Source organism: Pyricularia grisea (assembly GCF_004355905.1).
Source record: "Pyricularia grisea strain NI907 chromosome V map unlocalized Pyricularia_grisea_NI907_Scaffold_10, whole genome shotgun sequence".
Lineage (NCBI taxonomy): Eukaryota > Fungi > Ascomycota > Sordariomycetes > Magnaporthales > Pyriculariaceae > Pyricularia > Pyricularia grisea.
Genome location: NW_022156722.1, coordinates 386195 through 403004, shown reverse-complemented (window position 1 = coordinate 403004; position 16810 = coordinate 386195). Strand labels below are relative to the sequence as shown.

Genomic DNA, 16810 nt, shown 5'->3' with positions numbered 1-16810 from the left:
CCGAGATACCCCTCGGGAGGTTGCTAACGGCCGGCTAACAAGCCGGGCCGAGCCCGGCGTTAACTAATACTACTACTACTACTATTGTGGGTCGATATTGTAAAGAAAACCTCCCTTGAAATCTTCTGGGTCCATGTTTGCCAAGGATAATGGGCACTTGGCTATGTGTGTGATCGTGAATTTCACGCCATAGGAATGAGGACTGTGCCGCTTCTAAATATTTTTGTTGTTTCTACATAGCAAAATATCGGGCACTTCCAACAGTCCAGTACATGTCCGTCAAAGAACATAACAGAATCGAGAATATGATACAGCACCGATCAATTACACCTGGATCTTTTCTTCTGTATTGTGGGTGGTGACCGGAAGTGGCCTATTTTACTAGTCTCATCCTGCCTCGGATCGGGCTTGGATATCGGTTAAAACTGCCTCGGCTTGGTATGGCACATCCGTCTCGGTCTTTAGGTGAGTTTGCGTGAGGAAGTTTGTTGCAACCAGGCAATGTATGAAGCGCCTCAAAATCGATTTTAACCATACGCAGCATTTTGCTGGCTACTTTTTGCGTTACTTTCTGTCAAAATGTTGGATTTTTCAACCAAGAATTTATTTTCAACCAAAAGAATGTCCGAAAAAGTCTTTTCAAAAACAAGAAAAATGTTAGTAGATCGGAAATAAAACATCTTGATTCTGGACTTATTTGGGAACATTCAACCATTTTCAAGGACCATTGTTGATCGACATTTTTTGGAAGACTAGTTTTGGGACACAATGGAGACAGATTTTCGTCCTAGTTTTGGAGGGTCAAAATTAGGGACCAACGTACTGCTCAATTGCAGGAGCTGCTAGATTACCGAAAAAGGAATGTTGACTGAACCACAACTGAGTGAGGGTGAACAACACCTGAGCAGCCTGAACAGCGACTGAGCAGCGACTGAACACACTGAACAACGCCTGAGCAGCCTGAACAGCGACTGAGCAGCGACTGAACACACTGAACAACGCCTGAACAGCCTGAACAGCGACTGACCAGCCCCTGAACAAGGTGAGCCACAACTGAGTGAGGATGAACATAGCCTGAGCGCGGGTGAATTTTGCCTGAACAGCCTGAACAAAAGCGGGGCGAATCACGTGGTAGATGTCAGGGATGCAATGGTCCAGATTCGGCGCAGATAACAGCTAATATCGAAGAGAAACTTATGATATGGATCAAACTGGATGGCCTGCCCCGATCCAACCAGGAGCTCCGAAACAAAGCAATACTGTTTTGTCAAAACACCCCAGGCACTTCAAATTTGAGGAAAATAATCAAATCCACAACGAAACTGGAAATATTTAAGCAGAGGCATGGTTTAAAGTTCGATGGAATTAACCCCAGGCCGTTAAAGCCCAAAATTTTGCAAACCTCGATAATAACAGCGCCCTTACCACCTTTAGCGCCACTGTATCCTATGGCCAAAAGCGACACGGAAAACGCAAGCGACAATGAATTTAGGGAAGGGTCGGCCAAAGCTGGTGCGTGTAAAAAGGCTGTGCCGTATTTCGCCTTTTCATTGAATTTTTACCCTAACTTGCAGGTTTTGTTTTCTTCGACAGGCATAAACTTAGGAACGCAGGAAACACTGTCCCCGTGCCTGTGGACACCGCCGAACTCTAACTCTGGAGAAACGTTTGTTGGCGTGGGGCCTGGCTTGCCAGGTTTGGCAACGCATGGAGGTGCAGAAAAGGCTATTGACACGCCTGCTAAATTCTGTTAAAACGAAGGCTGTTAACCCCGAAAACTATGACGCTATCATTGGCTTGGCCTGAAAATGGGATTAAAAAGCAGTAAACGGGGCCAATTTCGTCAACATATTTTTATATGGCTGGCTTTCTACATTGCAATATCGTTTAACGTCTTTCAAATCGTTTGGCTCTATGTTTTATTTATTATTATATATTTTAAGCATTCCTTCCAATAAACTATACTATAACACCCTTTTTAAAAGATGTAGGTTTCTCACGTCCTTTACACGAGAAAATGCAACATACAGCTCGCTACGTGTTGGCGCTACCCGCGAGTCAAATCCGACTACAGAAAAGGATTGGCCTCGTGATTGTGCGACAGTCATAGCAAAGCATAATCGTACGGGAAACTGGAAACGTGCGATTCTGCAAGGTAAAAACTGTGGCTTGCCTGAGGTGGGGGCAGTATTGGACCACCACCTTTCATTCCTGCGCGAACAAAGCTTCAAACGCGGAATAAAACATTTTTGACCAGTAAATCGGCCGGTTGTAATGATGGCCTCCAAGGCGTTTGGTGTGCAGCGGGAAAGCTTCAATCGGCTGCCGGCGCAAAGCCCATTCGCCGGGTCAATATTAGCCAACAAAATCAAAGGAAACCCTATTTTCAAGTCAAGTCGAACGGGAGGGATGCCGGAGCAGTCCAAAGCGCCTGAAAGGGTTTCCGGCTGTATTTCGTCTTCTGGTACGTCAAATGCTCGAAAAGAAAACCTGTGCTGGTTTTCTGTTTGTAACAACTCGAGTGCAGTCAAGTTAATGGCCGCAGCGTTTTTTTTAGTGGTTAATAGGATATAACGGTCGGCAAAAGCGTTATGCTCCGTTTTGCCGTTCAGAATATCTTCTGGATAAATCTTTTTAACAAATGACTCTAGATTGTCGGAGATATTATGTCTCATTGTCCCCTATTCCACACTTATATGCACGCGCTGGCAGTGACCAACTGCACGGTCGTAACATAATATTCATAGGAAACTATTATTGTTATACCAATTTTCTTTTGAAAATAAGGAGTGGAGGAAGGGTTTGACCGGCCGCGGATATGCATTCGATAAAAGTCGTCCAACCACGGCCCCCAGGTTGTTTTTAATCACTGCTTTGGTGTTTTTAGATCCTAGGACGAAGCCGTCTAATCTCTGGCCCTCTGGAACTCCGGCTTTGTCCATATTCCAGTGATTTTCCGGTTTAATGGCCCGGACCTCTGGAAGATCTAACATTGCGTACCGCCTGTTCACACCCCAAAAATAACAACACCTCTATTTTTACCGTTCACCTTTTATCATAAATGTCTCGACGAATTGTTTAGTTTTAGGTTCATTTTTTCGCTATTATTTTCCTTATATTATAATGAAGCAGTGTACTGAAAACCAACTTACCTCCGCTATTAACGACGTTAATAATGGCCAACCAATTACACAGCCCTCCCAAAAATGGGGTATTCCTAAATCTACACTTTGATATCGATTAAAAGGCTGCCAACCTGCAAAAAGCCCAAGCACCTTTTCAAAGGTTTTTACCGGAGCAGGAAAAACAACAAGGATCTAATGGCCTGGTATTACTTATAAATACGGGCTGAAAATCTCTTGCTAGATAGGCAGTGATAGCAAAAGAAACAGATTCTGTTTAACAATTTGACTCTCTAGATTCATCCTGCGGAGGATCAGCTTTTCCGGCCAAAAAGGCAACACGATAACGCTTGCAGGCAACTTCTTTTTCTACGTGAAACCTCCATGTGCAGCTAGTGATGTCCATCGTTTCTAATGCTTGGTACAGTCAATTAACCTCAGGCATTTGCGAACCCCATAGCCTTTTCTTCGAATTTGTTCGATCTCCAGATGTGACTCTGCTTTCATACTCTCGTGATAAATCAAAAGATGAGCGATCCCATTCATAATTGCAATTAGCCTCTGCCTCATAATCATAGCAATAGTCAATGTCATCCTCCCATCTCCTGCCAAAAAAAATCTAGGTTGGCCTGCTCTCGTCAACCGTTCCTGGGTATTGAGTGGCCACATGTGGCACGCCCAACCGTCCAAGCGTGTCTGACCAGTTACTGGATGGTCGCTCGGGGGAGTCACCTGCCAGTAACAACACCGAAGGGAATTTACAATCTTCCAAATTAATTGGTCTTTCGGGCCAGCATTCCCCGTCTTCCGGCGCGAGAGGGTTGTGGGAGGTCTTTGGCATTCGACTACCAGTCTGCGGATTTTCCTGGTGTGCTTTGAAGGACTCCCGGCTAGATGGACGGGGCGGCAGTGGTGGCTTGTCATCGACTTTGGCTGGTGACCTGAGCGCGGGTCGTATGACAGTTTTCTGGCATTTGATAGATGTGAGAAGTATCCTCCCGGTTGTCATCGTTGGCAAAGACTGTGCCATGACCTCAGTATCTTTGTCGAGACTTGGAGACTGTTTATAAGAAATTCTCTTGGATAAATGGTCAAGTCTTGGAGCCGACAAGGCTGCATGACGGTACATTTCCATCGCAAGCCATAAAGAACTCGAGTTGCGGGATTTCACTGCTAACCTTTTGTTGGTATGCAAAGTGTTCGTTCTCAACATGTGCAACATGCTGAAAGTTGAACGGTGCCGAAATTTGATGTTGTCTTCTCAGGTTTGTTCCCCCAACGGATCTCTCCGCGGTTCGCGTCTTGAACAGCGATGCGATGTTAGGCATTGCGGTGGGTATGTTGCATGCCTGAAAGGACTGTAAAAGTAGACCGAATGTGGGTGGGTTCTGCCACACTTTTATATTTTGCTTTGCTGACGGACTGTAAGCAAAAGCACTACTTCTATAAACAACCCCCATCTACCGCAGTCCGCTGCCAAGCAGGCGTGTGTGGCCCTATCTTTGTCACTAACCCCTTCATTCTGAGTGATTTGATTCTTTTGCAAGTCTTTGAAACTTCTGCTCCAGGGCGTTTCCTTCCTGGATAATGTCTGTCGGCAGGTTGTCGAGCGTCACATTATTGCGCCCCTTCCCAAGATCTTCAGTCCAGTGACTGTTTCCCTATTCACGGACGACGAGCTTCTTCAAATCGGAGCCGAGTCGGAAAAACAAAACCGCAAGCGGGAAGAGCTTAGGACCAGGGCAAATAAACTGAGGAGCAGCCTTGAAAACCTCCAGCGACGCTGACGGGTATTCTTTTCCAAGGTTACGAGGAACCACTTCTCGCTGTTTTCCTTAATTGAATTTTCATCCAGTTATGGGTTGGTTTCAGACGCGGACCTTTACGGATCCAGTGATATGTTAATCTCAGTCGACACGCTAGGTTGAAAAATGGTTGGGCATAGGAGGTCAGACACTCTTTTAATACCGTGATTAAGTTCAGAGTTAAGGTACGACCGCGAGTCTGCTTTCCATACTATTGGAAGCTTGATCACTTCCTTGTAGAATCTCGTCTCGAAATGCAAATCCATGCCGGTGTCAGCATCAGCTTTGCAAAACATACATCGGAGAAAACCTAATCGTGACCAACATGTCCAAAAAGCCTGGTAGGGAATGGCCGGAACATGGCTTACAGAAATGAAGCTAACAGTTTGAACAGGCACAAGCTTATCCCCGCGCAAATAATTGACCAATGACTTTAGCTCAGTGAAGTTCCTAACAACCAACTACCCCTGCGGATGGGGCATTAAAAATCACTAGCAGGCCAAGAGGGCCTATAGTTATGAATGTCGCCATCCTTCCTTTTTGTAAATTTTTTATTTTTATTTTGCTGGACTTTTGGGAGAGTTTTAACAACAGTCAGAACAGCTTAATCCATAAGATCTTGTAAATTCTTGCCCTGCAAGATCCTTAGCACTCTTTTTACGCCGCATGCGTAGTACACAATATCGCGCCTGCAACCCCCATCACGTGGCCAGGGCAGCGGGTCGTGAAATATCGAATATTGTTAAGCTTGTTAATATGATCCATCGGAGGACCAGCTCTGTTACGAATCGGGTGCAAAGACCATTGTTGGTAGGAAATGGGTAACCTGAAATAGCCTTAAGCACCCAGCTTTTGCCGGCCGATTGATCTCCGCAAACGATTATTTCGGGGAGGTCGACGACCTATCCAATGCCATGGGAGCGGAGTTTGTTAATGATGTTAAAGAGCGCCCGGTGCTCTTTGGACTGGAGGTCTCTTCTGCGGAATCATCGTTGCTGCTTATCAAGGCGTTATAATTTTCAGCCGAATGATTTTCTGTTTCGGCCGCCATTTTGTTTAGCAACAAATAACTTGTGAACTGTGGTGCTTTACAAAGTTTCACCAAATTTGACAGACGATTTTCGCTGCCCCAATACCGTTCCACCTAAAACATATAGCAGTTCAAAAGAGTAGAAAAGATTGCAAATTGTGGTACAGTTGGCAACCAGCCATCCGCCATCCGCATACTGGCATGTGGCATGTGGCAGAGTGGCAGAGTGGCAGAATTGTTGGTCAGGCTACGATGTCCAAATATGACAAAGATATCGTGGGGACTATCAATGCAGGTGCTTTGAATTTTTTGCCTGGAATTTAAATGTATCTCCAATAAATATACAAATAATTTGTACAAACAAACTTCCATTCGTATTGTCGTCTTCGAAGTTGCGCAAGTTTGCAAGAAATCCCCTCCCCCCCCCCCCAATTGCTCCAAAGAAACCCAAAAATAGAAAGAGGAAGAAAACACACACATACAATTAGCTTCTTTATACAATCCATGATTTTCTAGCCCGCTTTTGAGATTCGGCATGCGTGTTTGCTTTACGCTCAGTACCCCCAAACAAAGTCAAAGAGCTTGGCGGCGGAGGACTCGGCAGTGGTGGGAAAAACTGATCTACGTTCCCAGAATCTGAAGGCACCGGAGCCGGGAGGAAAAGGCCATACCCTGGGTTTTGTTCGTCGATCTCGCTTTGCTTGATATGGATGATGCCTTCTTTTTTGGAAATTGACAAAAGATCCTACGAATGTGCACGTAACGGCAGATTAAAAGCAACGGGTCGAATTGGCTGGTACCGCGTAAATGCGGCTCGACCTCGGTTGCTGCGTTTGCGAACTGGCATTGGGTACAAATTACCACCTTATATTTGCTTACCCAAACGTATGGTCAAATGTCTGCCATTTTGTCGTTGTGTTGGTTCGGCTGGCGTCAATATTAATCAAATGCTGGACTCGTCTTCTGTTCGACTCGTCTTCACCCTTATTACCGCGAAACTGCCTTTTGATTTTTTTATATGGGCCCTGCTACATTGCATGTAACCTTGACGCGTCACTCGCCGTCGTTTGGAACCCTTTTAGGTTAGCTTACTCGTACACTAACCCGTCCTTGATTTTCGTCGTCTGTTGCGTTGGCCTGCTTGTAACCCTGACTCGTTCATTCCCAATCCGTCACCCCATCATCTTCAATTGCATCATATAAAACCACGTCCAACTCCCGCAATTCTATTCAAAAATGCCTGCATTTTCGCTTGATTGTACATGGCGCCTAAATCTATCGCTGGTTCAAATTTTGAAGCGATACGATTAAAAAAGGTTAATGCTTCGTACCCCCTGCCATCATCCCTGCAACCTTAACGTCCACACAAAATGCATTGCTTCCTACAACGAAGCGATCAGGTATTGGTTAGAGGCATTACCCCTCCTTAAATGAGGTATTACTGGTTAGGACTTAGTCCTTGGCATCCTCGCCTCGTTCGGAAATTCGCCACCTCCGATGTTGACAATCCAGCGGGAGCTACACACGCAAAGCCATGATTGTGGTGCACATATGCAGCCTTCGTACGGAATGCCAAGGCAAATTGAATAATTTAATGGTAAATGCGGCGGTTGCGATCGCGGTAAGCACCAAAATAGAGAGAATACTGCTTTGAAGTGACTGAAAGTTGTTGAGCATAGTATTGGTGGCGTTAACCAAGTCAGATCTTGCTCGATCTCGCAGAATCACAGATAATCTCCCTAGATTATCATTCGCTTGATCAACGTAGCCCGCGCAGCGCCGTTTGACACACACAGCTGCTTCCCGTCCTTCCCGACTATCACTCTATAGAAGTCGCACGCCCCATACTTGCACACACAATGCAGGCCAAAGGCAGGCGTCCGATCACGTCCATTGAGCTGGAGCCTGCTCGGCTCCCGGCAGTCACATAACGGGCCGTCGAGTTTCGTACCCCGGTCGTCGGCGAAGGTGATCAAATTGTCGCAGGGTTTGCATTTGTAATAGGGACGCCCAGCGTTGCCGTTTTGGTTTCTTGGCCCGACAATAAGCAGTGAACTTTTTTTGGCACAGGACTTGCAAATTGGTGGAATTTTGAGAGTCGTTTCCCAGGTCTGGCCGAGGCTCATCGACTTGAATTGGGCGGCGAGATAGTCCATTGTGTGCGGTGTTGGAGGAGTGATAGTTGCCAATCTCGGCAAAGTTGTCTGAAAGTCGTGACTCACAGAATATGATATCGCTGTTTGTTTGTTGACTGCTTGAAGTTTAAACTCTCAAGGTCGCAACGTGGGAACAAAAGCAGGGGTTGATCTGTATCACTAATTAGTGGTAACTTGTGGATTGGAACGGAATATTGAATCTGGAAAAATAATTACTGAATAATAAACATTCTATGAGAAATGATCAGCTCCATTGGGGACAAACCTCCTACCCTTTAACCTTCCCCCTAAAGGGACTCAGACGAAAGAGCCGGGTGCTGCTGCTTTACTCCTCTCTCAGGTTAATTTCATTGGTCTTGACAAATGTGCTGAGTGACGTGGACAACTGCAGCCAGCCGCATAGGACTGCGTTGCAACCGAACGCACCAGGGCTGTGATTCGCTGGTTATTCGATCCACTGCACCAAATATTTGAGACATGTAAAACTACGGACGCCGTCACCCAAAGAGCCTGCTTTTCACAATACCGATACCTGGGTCTCTCAAACGCCACACAACTCGACAGAAGCCATTTGCCAGTCAACGCTTGTTAAAACTCAAATAAATCGTCATCAAAGCAGCTCTCCGACGCCTATTTTTGAAGCTGTAAAGCAATTGGCGAAAGGTATGGACGGAATGGCACACCAACTTACGCTTTTGTCAGCAGAGGTCCGCAGCCTTCGGAAGGCCAACGAAGCGCTTAGCAAACGGCGCAGGGCCAAAAAAACACGTGTCCGCGAAGGAGGGTCATTTACTGTACAAAAAATTCAAAACTTGTTACAATTGAAGAATGCGGACGGTCTGATGCAGGAGGAGGAAGGTGGAAATGGGGAGAAAAGTAGTGCGCGACCGGTGACTAAACGGCGCTGTGGCAACTGCGGCAACGTAGGACATAATGCACGCACCTGTCAGGAGGATGCAGAAATGTCTGATGTATATAGTTCCGATTGTATTGGGGTAAAATAAGTAATGTTGGCGTTGTAATTGAAGTTGAGAGTTAGGCCAACTAGAAAAATGCGCAGGGTACTGTACAACCATGTTATTTATAATGGGTAAATTCTCCGGGGGCACGTGATATGTCAGTGCCTATAGATGAATCCACCTGGATGACTAAAGAGTCCACCGGATCTGGCTCACACACCCCCTAGCTGCGAACGGCCACTGCTATTGAGGCTATTTAGGGTGGTTGTTAAAGCTATTTCCGGATTCGGCTTCTGGAGTGCAACCCTAGTATTGCTGTTATTGACAAAGGAAACAAAATGAATGCGTCCTGTGTGATCAAATGGGGAAAAATACAGGCGGAAGTGATTGAGTTGTTGCAGTCAGTGAACGGCTTTTCGTAGTGTAGCTGAAGGATTGAGAAGAAGGCCATCAATTTCAATAAAATATTTAAATTCTCAGTTCTGATCCTTCAATCGACAGTGACAAGGGCACACTTCTTTAGACACGAGAATTCGACGAAAACCTGAACAAGTTGCTACAGAAAATAGACAAATTGGGCGTAGTCCAAACTACCAATGCTTATCGACTTTGAGCAGGCAATTTTGAAACGCGTCTTGTCTTCTGATGCCAAGGCTGGTTCCACGAAGGTGACCTGGGGCAGCGGGCAGCAGTTGTCAGTTGCAACCGATCGTGTACAACAGCCAGCAGATTCCGTTGCCCCCACGGCAAGCCACGCAGGTCAAAAAGGGCTAGCTAACTCTTGTGACCAACGATCATGACCACTAACACCACCGACACCACCAACGCCACCAACCCCAACAATTTGATAAATCAATGCTCCCAAATCCTGAGGTCGCTTGCTCATGCAAGAATGATTTTTGTGGTTAGATATTTTTGTCCAGTGTGGTGGTGTCTGCTCTGTTATCCTTTTTTGCGCTTTCTTTTGGCCCGCTTTTGTCGGTCAGGTTGCTCGTCGTTGCGATAATCATCCGGCAACGGTTGACGTGGGTTCCTAGAAACAGGTACAACCATCAAGCTATAAAAATACCAAATTTGAAACGAAAGCTTCACGTGAAAGTATTTGGTCTAGACTAAGCTGGAAGAAACACAACGAGGGTTCGATGCAAATTCCATTCAGTCAATTGCTGAATAAACCCTTGAGACGGGACCAACGACATCTACCTTGATGCTGTCGCCTGTACAATTTCAGAGTGGCCCGCCTGTTGCGAAATCCCTGAAAGCTTCCAGCGTCATTCTGCCTGTCATCAACGTCCAAATCCAAAGGCCATCTACGACACAAATATCAACGAAGCTAAAGACAAGACTTCCGCCAAGTACAAGACTGTGGTATGCCCAGGCCTTCTCAGCTGACAAAGTAGCCGTCTGGCATACAATAGCCCAAGGCAACACATAGAGAAAGTTGCTCGTTAGACTTTGCCAAAGGTACCAACTTGGTCGCGTGGCCAACAAAATCGTCGCCAGCATGGTAGACATGGCGTAAAAGATGTAGCACCAGTCAATAGCCCTCCACATCATCGCCGTCACTTATGCAACCTCATCAGAGCCGCTAAGGTATCGGGCAAAAGGACAAGCGCCAAAATATGTAAGGAACAGACAGACAGGGACCTCGATGACGAGAGCAATGGCGAGAGAGACGAGAGCCGGCCAGATGATTTTGACGATGGCCTGCTTCGTGGCTTTGGGACGGCGGGTTTGCACCCCGATCGCCCGTCGCCAGGCACCCCATGCGTGGCCGACGAACGCAAGCGAGGTCTGCTCGAGGGCCTGTACAGGGACCATTATGAGATCCCATCGGATCGTGTTGAAAACGCCCCATGCCGTCGCATATGTCGAACCCATCGACACTATGTTGCTCACCAGCCAGAGGTAAAGTGCATTGCGGATTGCCGACTCGATAAAGTTCAAGATGCCAGGATGGAGCAAGATCGGGAGCGCGCCGGCGTGAGGCTTTATTGCAGTCCACTCCTGTGAGCTGTTTTCTCTTTCCTTTCCGTACTGAACCGCGTTCCTCCAGAGAAAGTATGCCAGGCCGATAAAAGCAGATGCCAGATTGCAAGCGAGCTGAATTCCTGCTTGCATGTTAACTGTGGGCTCATGGGAGCCGACATGGATCTTGGAAATGAGCAGCAGGTCCAGGATAATGTTGACAGCAAATTTGACCGAGTTTATGATAAGTGGAACGTCAGGCCGGTCGAGAGCCCTGGTAGCCGACGCAACAGCCGTCTCGATTGAAGAGCTGAATGCACTGAACGCTCCGATGCGCACGTACGTGATGCTCCCTTCGCGGACTTCGATAGGCACAAAGCCATCGGCAAAACTCCTGGCCCCTCCCACGAACGCTAGGCTCATTATGAGACCCAGGACAGCCTGGAAGAGGATAAGCGTGTTTGAAAGCTGGATCCGCTGTGCAAGGGTGCGAGAGGCATGATCACCGATGACGACCCATGCCGCTCGTGGGAGGCCTCTCTGCGACTACGCCGATGTAAGTGTACGCGTCTGTTGTGACGACGAAGGAAGAATCAATATTGGCCACCCATAGTTTGGACAGGGTGCCGTACAGGGCAGGGAGTATGAAGGAAGCAAGATTGAAAATGAGGGCACCAGTGTAGGTTCTGCGGTGGAATTGTTTGTTGGACAACGGCTTGGGGGAGTTCAAGTTGCTCTCTTGGGCCTCGACGTGGGGAGACGTCGAGCGAGCGGTCTCTCCGATGTCGACTTTAGGAAGCATCGTGTAGCCTAGACGTTTGCTGGTCATGATTTGGAAAAGCCGAAACGGCGCTGGCTGCGCCATTTTGAGGTTCCAGCATTGTATTCATATGCACACCATTATCGCAACCAACTTGGCTCGCGCTAAATTAGTACCACGCCAACTGGACGACACCTACCTTCCTGTACGTGTCGACGAGCTTTACCCCGCACCAACCATCCATCTGATGATTGATCCCAGGCCTGGTGCACGGGCTCAAATAACCCTACCTAGGACTACGTCGCGACTGGCAGGGGTCCTGTGAAGTGCATCGGCATCAGCCATCGGCGCTACCACTTGCGTTCCGCCCAGTAATGCTGGAACTTTCTACTGGCATATTTCTGCCATCATTTCTTTATTTTGCACGGCGGATTCCCAAACCGCAGACGGCGTGTTTGTAAGTTTCTCCTGGTATAATTTTCATGTGGTGTCGAGCTTGGTAAAGGTCCGCAGAAACAAGTGCCGAGCTTCTTTGCCACAACTATGAAGCAGAGGACAACCTACTACAAGCTTATGTTCAAGAAAGCCCAGAAATGACAAGCATCGAACACGCATTCCAAACAAACCAACACATTCCGGTATGTTACTCTGTCTAGGTTACTCTGTCTAGACTTTCCCCGCAGTAGACAAGGCCAATTCAAATGGACTTTTTCCAGCATTCCGCCAAGCTTGCCCAGATGGCCCTTGAGCCCACAGTCGAAACCTCTTAGGCCGCCTGGAACATCGCGTGCGACGTCTCGAGGAATACAGAAGAAGAAGCTACCGAACCCATTTTAGGGTTGGTGGACCAAGCCGCTAAGCCGGCAAACAAGGCAGTCAATGATGCCACAATAATGGCCGAAAAATTCGGCGAAAGGATTCCCGATGTCGCAGTCCAGACAGCTCAGGAACTACGCCACATCATTTGTTGTACTCGCAGTGGCAGATTGAGGTTGCTGCACCAGCTGTTTGCGCCCCCAGCACTGGGCGCGGTTGGCCTGAGCGTGAGTTGACTCTTTTGTCTTAACTTAATGAACTGATTTTGCGGCTTGCAAAAGGAGACCTTATGCTTTCATAATCGCAATTGGGGGGAAATACGCAATATTTTAAACTCAAACACACAGATCAAAACAGCTTTCAGCCATCCAGATGTTGCGATTGGCTAGTCCACTATTTGAGAGTGCGTTCTGCCAAATACCGATATGTGTGTTGATGAACTTTGACAGGGTTGCCACACAGCCGAACGAGAGGCAAAACTTTCAAAGAAGCTTAACAGAGCAATAAGTGGTTTGTACAAATGCTGCCTGCCACCCAGATGACGTCTCTTATTTAAAGAGGGTTGCAAGGTTTTATCTTGCGGCTCGCCAATTGGCAACTCCATATAGATTAAACTTTCCGCCATCCTGTCGACTGAATAAAGTTCGGCGGTCCGATCGACGAAGGGCGGTCTCTACATTCAACTTTATCATTCATATACAGCTCACAAAAACTGACAGTCTCACATTGGAGGACGAATGCTGACATTACGCAAGCTTTGCATCTCTAATGACCTTACAACACTCATATGAACACAACGGAGCACATGCCATCATTTGGAACCCCATCTTTTCTGTTGAGAACAGAAGTCAACCCAACAAATCCTTTAAAATAAATGGTGGAAAATCCAACAAACATAAAATTAAACAAGGTGCGAAAAATGTGGCTACTACGACAGTAGTATTTATAAAAATGGTATCGCAGACACAGCTACATCTGTATAAAGATTTCAACACCTACCAACAGCATAAAATTCCATCCTTGATAAATTCGGAAAAAGCCCATACAAAAATCAAACTTTTGAGAAATTTCTGAGCCATTTCTCTGAAAGCATTGCAATGCCTAAAGAAAAGCCTATACCCATGACCAAGGATGCGGCCTCTCGCATACAGTCTGCCAACGTAAGCAACTGCCTAATGTTTCGAACTTGGTTTGCATTTTATTTTTTCACAATCAATAGGGCTGACTTCTTGGGACTTCTTTTGGTTCATTTTGTAGGACAAGCATTTTAACGAGACTGGCAACAGGAGCAGCTTTGCGGCTCGTGCCCAGTCCGCAGCTGATAAAAACGCCAATGTTGCTGCCTCCAGCAACAACAATACACAAGCCGAGAGAACAAAGAAGTAGGCCTTGCCGTCCGCCAAAACTAGCTATCAGTGGTACCTGCTGCGCTTGGGGGAGTTTAACTTGAAGACGGCAGTACTTGGCTTTTATGCACGGGGGCTACAACTGTAAAGGGGATATATGTATAACTTTCAAGATAAAAGCTATTTACAGGAATAGCATACTACTGTGCACAAAATGAGATATTGGATTAGTGGACGCTGTGGTGGGGAAAACGGGAGTTTGACAGACGATACAGCCAAATTTACGCAACATGATTCGGCCGAGTCAGTAATTCTTGCCACCGCTAAAAGCTGTCAGTTCTCCCAGCCGAAAGAAATAAAACTAAAATACCGGAAAATTAAAGCACCACCAAGTAGTCAGACCATTCGAGTTTTATCAACAGCGTCAAATATAGTTGGTTAATTACCTTTCCATGGATTCTACTTCCCTCCTTTCGGATGGAGACGCGCGACTGCGTTGGCTCGTTCTTGAGGATGTCGAGGGCAGCGATCCTCCTGCCAAATATGGTTGTGGAGCCCGTGGAATCTCCTTCTGATCTTCGTCGATATGTGCGGCGGTGCGTTTTGCTGGCGCTTTCTTTCTGGGACAGGCCAGCACAGAAATATGTAAGAACAAAGCACTTATTGGGCGCCTCGGAAATCCATTGTAACTTGACCCGGCTCTTGATGGAAACGAGTCGAAGTTTCAGTCTCCAATGCCAAAGGACGGACGTCGCTGCACAAATCTTCTCAAACGGGCCGTTTTGAGGTGCCTCAGCTGCTAGTGGAATGGTCGCGAATTTATGGCCGCTGCCAAGAATGGATGGATACCTCCCAGACTGCATTTCCAAATACGATAAGCGAGGATGATCAGTTAGTGTATAGTCACGCGGATCCTCCTGGCCGCAAGACTTCAACTTTCCTATAGCAGACGAGTCGACCACTATTACACAGGAAAGTTCTTCACTTATCTTAAAGGACAAGAAGCCACGTGAAACTCAAAGCAGTGTCGTACCACAAGCCCTATCTTCAGTCAAGTAAGAGGTTCAGTGGATGCTACCCTTTGGGTAGCGCAGAAAGTGTCCAACGGATTCGTGCCATTTTTCGGGGGCTGCATCGTGTCACTCTAACCTCACCACGTGTATTGGCCGTTGTGTCAATAAAGAAAAGAAAAAACATCATGCGTTTTACAAGTATACCGGATATATAGAATCGGCTGGCAGATAACTAGGCTATATACAAGAAGTAACCCCAGCACATAGGAAAAGTCCTTTGACAGTAATCAGGTTTCCAACGAAAGGCCAGAGCATGAGGCTTCCAGGCGCGCGATCTCGGGAAAAAGGTAATCATTAGGGCTACATTTTGGATCTAGATGCTGGTCAGACGAATGTGAATACATTTTCATACGTCGTGACTCAAATAGTGATGCTTGACAAGACCGAACTTTTAGCTGCAGTACGGTTTTCTTTATGTCAGCAAGCTGAAATTGCTGGATGGCTTTGGGCGATGGGGCCATAGCCACTCATGGGGCAATTGTTTGAACATCGCACCTAGCAGTACGGAGTTGCATTCAAACGTGCAGCCCGTCTCATCCTTGGCTAGCTTTTTGGAAAACCGGCGTATAGCATCGAGCACCTGACCCACCAAACTCTGTTGTTGAAGATGAACATTTTCTAGTCCCTGGTTTAGCAAGTTGTCGTTGAGCTCGAACGGGGAGGGGACTTACCAATTATTGAGCTCATAATGGGAAGTTTCATAGTTGGCATCGGGCCAGCTCCGTGAAGAATCGCTATTTTTGTTGCTGACTTTAGGATAATTGGCTTATTGAAAACCGAACTAATCAGGATCCAAAGAACGAGATCTCTTGATAATGAAGTCGGGAGCGGTTTTCTGGTGAATGGTTCGATCCAAATATTAATATAAACCTCGAGAGCTTCGTGACACTGAAAATAGTCCACCATAACTGCAATCTTTGCCAGCATCTCGAAGTCCACCGACCGTGGAACTATCCTGTTCTTGCCATGGATGACATTTAATAGGATTTTGAGGGCGTCGGGATCAAATCCTTCTTCGTCTTTCAGGCACACGTGGCGTAATCCATCTGCACAACTAACAGCTTCAAGCCAGGGTCCCGATAGCATCGCTTCGAAGTAATATGAAGCTAGGGCCAAGTGCCTTGATGACACCTTGGCCTCGAACTCGTCATGGCCAAGTGATTTAACATTATCCGAATCCGGTTCAGTGTTTTCTTTTTCTCGCCACGGGGCAAAAGTCTCGCTGGGAGAGAAGAGGAGGCGAATGATAATGTCGCCGTTTGGGTCCACGATATATGTTTCAGGCATTGCGAGCAACTAGGGGACATGGCAGTCTTGACAGTCTTGACCATTGGGCGAAAGATAAGAAGCGACAATGTAGCCATCGGTTATATGGTATTTTTCTATCCTAAATTTTCTAGCCCCGCGTTCATCCCTTTGGACTGATCAGCAAGTTCAAAGTTGGGTTCGGATATGGATGATGTCACGGATGGTGTCAGATCAGACATCGTCTGAAGTATGTGTCGTGCTATATTGATGGCAAGCTTTTCCCCAACAGAAAGTACTGGATACTGCTTCAATAATTAAATGTGGGAACCACAAACAGACTGTTTAAAACTGAACCTTCTGCCGACGAGTTTAACAAAAAAGTGGGCGGTCTTTTTAGAATGGGTTACTTTGGTCGCAGCCGGAGAGTTACAGATAGAATTACTGGATGTGTACAAGGGAGAAAGCTATCTACGGTGCGCTTTCGCACTGACGAGTGCGGGCCAGCTATATAGACTGTGATTGTCACG

General features: G+C 46.7%; 5 protein-coding genes across 5 annotated transcripts; 2 read left to right on the top strand and 3 right to left on the bottom strand.

The window, feature by feature from the left end:
• The first annotated feature begins 1170 nt into the window (after positions 1 to 1170).
• On the top strand, positions 1171 to 2069 carry PgNI_11643 (uncharacterized protein). Its single transcript, XM_031131609.1, has 2 exons — positions 1171 to 1512; positions 1594 to 2069. Exons 1-2 carry the CDS (start codon positions 1197 to 1199, stop codon positions 1752 to 1754), a joined length of 477 nt encoding a protein of 158 aa, XP_030976487.1. The 5' UTR covers positions 1171 to 1196; the 3' UTR covers positions 1755 to 2069.
• Positions 2070 to 7548: 5479 nt separating this feature from the next.
• PgNI_11642 (uncharacterized protein) lies at positions 7549 to 8113 on the bottom strand (the record flags this gene model as incomplete). Its single annotated transcript, XM_031131608.1, has 2 exons — positions 7549 to 7616; positions 7750 to 8113. The coding sequence occupies 2 exons, from the start codon at positions 8111 to 8113 to the stop codon at positions 7549 to 7551; spliced, it is 432 nt and encodes a 143-aa protein (XP_030976488.1).
• Positions 8114 to 10638: 2525 nt separating this feature from the next.
• Positions 10639 to 11905, bottom strand: PgNI_11641 (uncharacterized protein; the record flags this gene model as incomplete). Its single annotated transcript, XM_031131607.1, is given in 2 exon segments — positions 10639 to 11580; positions 11591 to 11905. 2 exon segments carry the CDS (start codon positions 11903 to 11905, stop codon positions 10639 to 10641), a joined length of 1257 nt encoding a protein of 418 aa, XP_030976491.1.
• Positions 11906 to 12141: 236 nt separating this feature from the next.
• On the top strand, positions 12142 to 14385 carry PgNI_11640 (uncharacterized protein). Its single transcript, XM_031131606.1, has 5 exons — positions 12142 to 12438; positions 12517 to 12843; positions 13066 to 13126; positions 13186 to 13776; positions 13874 to 14385. The coding sequence occupies exons 4-5, from the start codon at positions 13714 to 13716 to the stop codon at positions 14000 to 14002; spliced, it is 192 nt and encodes a 63-aa protein (XP_030976489.1). The 5' UTR covers positions 12142 to 12438; positions 12517 to 12843; positions 13066 to 13126; positions 13186 to 13713; the 3' UTR covers positions 14003 to 14385.
• Positions 14386 to 15395: 1010 nt separating this feature from the next.
• Positions 15396 to 16322, bottom strand: PgNI_11639 (uncharacterized protein; the record flags this gene model as incomplete). The annotated part of the gene is made up of 3 exons (XM_031131605.1): positions 15396 to 15430; positions 15531 to 15653; positions 15707 to 16322. 3 exons carry the CDS (start codon positions 16320 to 16322, stop codon positions 15396 to 15398), a joined length of 774 nt encoding a protein of 257 aa, XP_030976493.1.
• Between the last annotated feature and the right edge of the window lie 488 nt (positions 16323 to 16810).